The 7,589-nt window shown below is 41.4% G+C and overlaps 1 protein-coding gene across 1 annotated transcript; it reads left to right on the top strand.

Annotated features, from left to right (window-relative positions):
- The first annotated feature begins 830 nt into the window (after nucleotides 1-830).
- On the top strand, nucleotides 831-6,364 carry irx1a (iroquois homeobox 1a). Its single transcript, XM_046400593.1, has 4 exons — nucleotides 831-1,411; nucleotides 2,776-3,880; nucleotides 4,191-4,266; nucleotides 5,245-6,364. The coding sequence occupies exons 1-4, from the start codon at nucleotides 1,169-1,171 to the stop codon at nucleotides 5,318-5,320; spliced, it is 1,500 nt and encodes a 499-aa protein (XP_046256549.1). The 5' UTR covers nucleotides 831-1,168; the 3' UTR covers nucleotides 5,321-6,364.
- Nucleotides 6,365-7,589: the final 1,225 nt, after the last annotated feature.

The raw sequence follows: 7,589 nt of genomic DNA, 5'->3' as shown, positions 1-7,589 counted from the left end.
AATCAGATGGAAAGAAGGTGAGAAAGATACTGAAAGAATTTGGATGTTTAAACCTTAGTGGGAAAAAAAGTTAACCCAAACAGAAGTCCGTAATGACGCACACGATTAATAAGTTATTGTTTTTACTTTTGGTGGAAAAGCGTCTTGAAATTAGCTTTTTAATCTGTAAACTTGTATCGCATTTGCATGACTGAAATGTAATCCTTGGTAATTTTATTAAATTATTATTATTATTATTATTATTTAGGATGGCTCATCTTAATAATAGTCAAACTATAAGAACGACCAAACAAAAACATAGTAAGTTTTGGAAACACTACATGAAGACTACAAAGAATAAGTCCCACTTGAATGGAGAAACTTTTAGAGTAAATTAGTCCATATGAATTAAATAAACGCACCAACAGCCCGTGACACCATATAGCGACTAATTCCTCTGCAGAGTGGCATATCCCCCTTTTAATTACAACTGAAATCTGTTCGAAGTAAGTTCCTTCTTCTGACGGGTTTACTTCCCCCTGTGTCGGACAGCTGTAAAATCGTGTAGACAGGTTGTCATACAACAATCAAAGCCTTCGGTGAATGGACTCTAATGCTTGAACATTTAACATACAATAAGTCCAAACAGGGAGAGAGAGAGAGAGAGAGAGAGTCAGAGTCAAAGAGACAGAGGGAGAGAAAGGACGAGCAAGCCAGCGAGTGAGCGTGAGAGAGAGAGAGAGAGCGAGAGGGAGAGAGAGCGAGAGAGGGAGGGAGAGAGAGAGAGAGAGGTCCCAGCCAGTGTGTTCACTCTATATTCACATTATCCACATTGCTCCAAACGAGGAGGAGCTTGCAGGCTCAAGTAGGGGATGCCAATCAAAGCATCAACTTCAAATTGTATCTGAGAGATCAGCCTGGAGACCTCAGGGCCAGGCGCGTCAGTCGGAGCGCAATTGTTGATCAGATCACATCCAGCGGACTTTGCGCGAGAAAAGAGAGGAAGCCGAGATTTAAGAGCGGGTTGTTTTGACTGCACACCACTCTATGTCTGTAGTAGCTGTGACTTTGGCTTAAACACTTTCCCACTTACTCCTGCGGGTTCCTTTTTCCTTTTTTCTCTCGCATACTTTTTTTTACGCACAGTTTTGTCGGACGAACACAACTGTGCGACAGTTCGGCGGTGGAGATGTCTTTCCCCCAGCTAGGCTACCCGCAATACTTAAGTGCCTCCCAGGCGGTGTACGGGAGCGAGAGACCGGGAGTGCTTACGCCTTCATCCCGGGGAGGGAGCACCGAAATCGGGGGAAGTCCGTCCGCCACCGCAGCGGCGGTCACGTCGGTGTTGGGCATGTACGCCAACCCGTACGCACACAACTACAGCGCTTTCTTACCTTATACCAGCGCGGACCTGGCTCTTTTCTCACAAATGGTAAGAGTAAATGTTGGTTTTTGTTCCTGTTTGGTTTTGCACTTAAGATTCTTTCGCTCGATGCTCCCAAACGACGTCTGACAAAACAGCAAAGGCAGGCTGGCTCATCTCAACAAAAGCAATTAAGAAAGTAAAAGCATTCGGAGTTGTTTTTTTTTTTTAAATAATTCGCTAAATTTTAGTGCATATTTACTCCGATTTTCACAGCTCGGTGCCTTGTTTAGCTGAGTTAGAAATGTTAAAACTTTTACTTGTGGCTACAAACACAAAAGAAAGAAAAAAAAATCTTATTCGAAATTATGTATTTGCCCACAAAGAAAAACATATAAACAAACTCATAATTCACACCAACCCTAAGGTTATTAACCGATATTGTTGGAAAGATCGAGAAGAAGAAAAAACCCGTGAAATAGCTCTGCTTTTCAGCATGCACCATGTAAAGAAAAAGTTCGACTCATTTCTTACCCCGACCAGGTCATTATTATTTTATCAGCTAGTTAGGAATAATCTATAAACTGAGTAAAAGATTAATCTATAAGCATAATGAGTTTCAATCGCGTAGATTTTGTCTAAAGTATGTCCTTCTGTCATGGTTGAATGCCACATGGATTTTTGTTGTGTCTAGATGAAGAACTGTCGGATATTTATTGGCCTAAAATATCCCTGGTGATAATAATCAACTCGCAGCGTGTTAATGTGTTGGCTAATGTGTGCATCAGGCCCACAGGCAGTGGGCTATTGCGCTAAAGCCTGGAAATAAGAGCCATTATCCAAAATCAAAGCATGCATGAGTTGCTTGAACTTAACTGGTGTGTTTGGGTGTTGTGTCCAAAGCAAATATAAGCGCGGCAGGAGATTAAACTCAGCACAAAAGTATAGGCCTAAGTGTGGCACGCTGGGAAAACTTGACTCGGGCCTTCAAAGTTGCTTTTACGTACTTGAGGAGTGTGGAGGGGAGTTTGGCAGGTACACGTGAATGCTGGCAATTTGTACGTGCGTTCACAACGACGCAACAAACTTTCTCTCGTCCCTTTGACTTCATTTGTCCCGTTGCCGGACTGTCATGTATGAAAAATGCTTGTTAATGAAAGATGTCTGACTTTGAGTGAGGAGTTATGCAGGCACAGGTTCCACAGGCCTGTAGCATGTGGTATTTTGCAAGCTGAGAAGGTTATTTGTGGAAAGCTCAGAGTCAGGTGCAACTGCAACTCTTAGATTTTTTTTTAAGAGGCCATAGCAGATGTGGCTAAATACATTTGAGCTACATTGTTAAAGAAACTATCAGAGGATGCAGCCAACGATTCACTGCAGCAAAGTGATAATGCATATTTAGTATCTGAAAAACACTGTCCTTTATTTTCAAGGGATCACAGTATGAGCTGAAGGATAGCCCTGGTGTCCATCCCGCCAGCTTTGCAGCACACACCTCTCCGGCTTTCTATCCATACGGCCAGTTTCAGTACGGGGACCCGGCCAGGCCCAAGAACGCCACCCGGGAGAGCACCAGCACTCTGAAAGCCTGGCTCAATGAGCACAGGAAGAACCCGTATCCCACCAAGGGAGAGAAGATCATGCTGGCCATAATCACCAAAATGACGCTGACGCAGGTCTCCACCTGGTTCGCCAATGCCAGGAGGAGACTCAAGAAGGAGAACAAGGTGACCTGGGGAAGCAGGAGCAAGGACGGGGAGGACGGTAACTTGTTCGGCAGTGGAGACGAGGCGGAGAAAAACGAAGACGAGGAGGAGATTGATTTGGAGAGCATAGATATCGACAAAATCGACGACAACGACGGGGATCAAAGCAACGAGGATGATGACGATAAATCAACGGAAGGAAGCAGGGACCAAAGGAGCGGCGTCGGTCCAGGTGGAGAGTTGGACAGCTTGGAAAGAAGACGGGCCTTCGCCCTGCAGGCCCACGAGGCCTTTGACAAATCCAAGAGCACAATTTCAGTTCACCCAGGGAGTAAAGAGAACTCAGACGGCAACAACAACAACACCAGAGTTTTGTCCCCGGACAGACCCGGGAGCTTTCCTCTCCCCTCTAACAATAAGCCTAAAATATGGTCTTTGGCAGAGACCGCTACTAGCCCCGATAGTTCATCTCAGAAACCCACGTCCCCTTGCGCCCCGGCGTCCACCACTCACTCGTCAGCGCCCCACCACCAGCTCCAGACCCACCCGGCCTTCCTCCCCAGCCATGGACTGTACACCTGCCAGATTGGAAAGTTCCACAACTGGACAAACGGGGCTTTCCTGGGCCAGAACTCCCTGCTGAATGTGAGGTCGTTTCTGGGAGTAAACCAGCACCATCACCACCACAACCACCACTTGCCGGCGCAGCAGCAGCAGCAGCAGCAGCAGCAACAACAACCAACATCGGTGGTGGTGTCGCCGGTGGCAGCTGCAGCAGCACTCAGCAGTGACAGCAAGACCCCGCCAGAGACCCACAGTCCCAAGCACATAGGTAGGAGGACAGTCTGAGTGTCCAAACAGAAAAATGTCACGTGCAAGCGCAAAGCATTTGTATACTGATCAGAGCCTGTGCATTACATTAATGGTGCATCTCATGTCGGGTCTTTTTCATATTTAACTGTGCACACAAACACCTGTACAAACACCTAAACCCACTATATCCACATACTGGATACACAATAACAATGAGTTATTTGTTATTTTTTAGTTAGACTCGTTCATACATATGAGCAAAAATATAAGCCCATAATGTATTCAGCATGCCAGTGCTCATCAGTGTTTTTTGCTCATTTCCTTTTTAGAGCATGAACACGATGTAAGGTCTGATTCACCCCCAACACAGACCCTGAAGTCTTCTTTTCGACCCATCCATGACAGGTGAGACAAGCCACTGTTTTGCTTTTCATTATTGTCGGAAACACGTTGTCATAAGTGAATCTGCCAGCTTCGGTTATAAATGAGGAAGGCTATGATCATTGCATTAATTAAAATATGAGCAGTCAGACATTTTTAATAACTAAATAACTGAAATTAAGCAAAAACACTGGGGAAGATGTCGATTAAATTTTAATTATTCAACAAATAAATACGATTAAAGGGGATATAAACCTTCAGTAAACTGTTGAACAAATTCCAGCAAGCCTAAAGTTTATGTCTGGATTTTATTTTTTTTTTATCTGATTTTTTTTTTTCTACATGAAACGAAAAATAATAATAATACAAAATAAACAAAAGAAATAAAACAGTTTGTTTTGCGGGTGACAGAGGTCTTGACTCCCATCCCACACCCCCTTTAATTCCTCCCCTCTGGGGAAAGTGTGGCTACTTATCAAGTCACCGAGTAAAACGGGCTCTGTCTGGGCTGTGTGCTTTCCCTAAAGACCCCTGGGAGACCCGGAGCCCAGGGGAGCGCTCCTGCGAGAGGGGGGAAAGTTTACCTCTGTTTCAAGTACTACAAAATAGGCCAACCCCTTCTTTCCATACGATTGTTGCATAGCGTGTTATGCAACAATCATATAGAAATAACAAGCAATTAAGTGAATTCTAACTGTTCTAACATAAAGGGATTTTTTCTTTTTCCACGTGTTAAAATATTTTCGGATTGTAAAATTATTATGATGAATTCACCAAATCATCAACATGATAATTATTGTTATTGTTATTATTATTATTATTATTATTATTATACGTTATTATTATTATTATTCCAACAGAAAGTGAGGGGTTGGAGAGGGGGACTGCATGCCGTCTGTTTCAAATCAAAGCTGTTCAGACACTTGAGATGCATATTGAAACCCGCTGTCCAAACACGGCGGGGGTATTTATCTGCTTTTTTTTGTATTATTCTTTATCCAGATCCTCTCTGCTTTCCAGCGCCAGGAGTCCACAAGACGCCACGCAACGGGTCCTCACTGCTCTGTCTTCGGCTTGATCAAGACATTTTTTTTCGTGCTTGAAAAAAAAAAAAGAAAAGAAAAGAAAAACAGAGAAAAGACTTTACACTCCCTTAAAAAAGGACAACGAGAAATAATAATGCAGCGTAGCATTCAGTCGGTACAGAACAAATGGCGTAATTTGGTAATATCCTGTGGATGGATGGATTACTTCCTCTATTGTTGTGTAGCCTATAATCGCGCCTATAATGTTACTCTCTCTCTCCACTTTGCCCAGGCAGGCTGGGACATTTTGGTAGGCTTTTTACTTTATTATTATTATTATTATTATAATTATTATTTTTGTCTTTATCTTGTGTTTTTTGGTGTCCTTTCTTTAATGTAAATACCAAGTGATTTAAATTTGTAAATAGGAAGCGTTGAAGGAATTTGTCCAGATCGTATATTTTGCCTAATAAACTAAATGAAATTATAGAGAAAACCCAAGAGTATCCTCAGCCTATATTTCTTTTCTATGTTATTATTATTATTATCATTACTATAATTAAATATGAGATTGGTCGGTTTTAAGAATGGTGGGAATGGAAGAAAAAAAAATATCCACTGGCAGCGTGGAACCAAGCTTAATTTTATTCAAGTTTGGAAGGAAAGCAGCGTGGATGCATTGAGGTGCTAATAAGTGTCCAGATGGTTGCTGGTGACAGAAAATGGACAGGAGCAGCTGGGAAGGTCATTAAGTAATAATATGGGAACGCCCAGTCCAAACAAAATCAAATGGTTAAAATCTAATCTGTCAGAGAGAGAAGTCGATTCGAAGATAAATTATTAATATTTTCGTTTTTGGTGCGGGTGGAGGGGGGAGGAGACTGACATTGTCGGGCTGCTGGAACAGGGTCAGTGTTTTGGGGTCCTGTCTGTTCCGAGGCTGATAGTGATCATTAGCCTATAAAAGCAGCTTCTTTATTCCTCAGTCGGTGACCAAAAGCAAATATTGATTTACCACAGCAGCCTAATGGGGTTTAAACATAAAAAAAGAGGAAAATGCAATAATGAGCTGTGATGGGAAATGGAGTGAAAATAGTAGTTTTCTTTTTTCTTTTGATTTACAGGTATATATTAAAAGTAAAATGAATTTTTTTTTTTAGCTTTTCCATTTTTTGTTATTTTCTGGTAAAAAAAAAAAAAAATAGAAAAGAAGAGAAAAAAAAAACAAAAACAAAAACATTCCAAACAGGAGTTTTGACTTCAGTATATTCGGAGAAAACGTTTGCTGTTTGAGTTAGAGCTCTTTTGTAAATGACAGCAAGCTGAGAAGTGAGATGTTCCAGAGGGTGAATTGTTTGAGTGGCCTAAACCTGTGGAGTGACTTATGGACATCTGTTTTGCAATATCACAGCGACCTCTATAGGCGAGCAATATGTTGTTTGAGCTCGAAACAGCTTTCACCCTCCGAAGAGCTATAAATCACACAGAAAATACGTGTACTATAACTGTATTATCACACACGGTGCAGGGTACTTTACAGTTTGATTTAAACCCATTGCACCCAACTGTAGCTATCACATATTCTAGAGGAATACAACCAGAAATCCCTTTATTTATGGGAATATTGTGACACTGGGTTCACATAAAAAATTATGAGAAAAATAGGGTTATTTTTCGTCAGGGGAAAAAATCATTTTTCATTTTCAAATTGTAGTCTGCAATAAATCAGTTGCAATATTATTTGACTGCATGGCTTCCAAATTAAGTCATTAAAATAATTGCACAAGTCGAAAACATTACAGCAAAGTGCGAAAGGGCAAAAGTGAAAGTGATTATTTATTTATTTATTTATTTTAATGCTTGGTAAACGTTGACTAAAGCATATCTGTGTGGCAGAGGGGGACGTCTATGCGCATAAATCTGTGTCACTTAAATGGCCATTCGCTAAATAGTCACGCAGTGGAGAAAAAATTAACAAAGGTCAGTGAAGGTTTTGTCGACCGGAGCGGGGTCATTCCGCTTTTATACCGACATTAACACAACTTTACTCCACAACTTTAACACATATGCATCATAAAATTATGCAAATGTCAGAAAGGCTTCCCGTTAATCCAAGAAGAAACAACAAAGGGGGAAAAAAAAGAACAATAATTTAACTGTCGGTCCTGGGAGAATGTTTAAAATGTCAATCAACTGAACAGTTACCTTTACTGTTTTCTTTTCTCGCCTTTTTTTATTTACTATTTTTTGTTTGTTTGTTTTTGCAACACTCAGTTGGTGTAAAATAATATCGTGTGTAGAGATAAAAAGTGACCCGGCCCC

This window comes from Scatophagus argus, chromosome 9 (genome assembly GCF_020382885.2).
Source record: "Scatophagus argus isolate fScaArg1 chromosome 9, fScaArg1.pri, whole genome shotgun sequence".
Classification (NCBI taxonomy): domain Eukaryota; kingdom Metazoa; phylum Chordata; class Actinopteri; family Scatophagidae; genus Scatophagus; species Scatophagus argus.
This window is presented reverse-complemented; position numbering and strand designations above follow the sequence as displayed.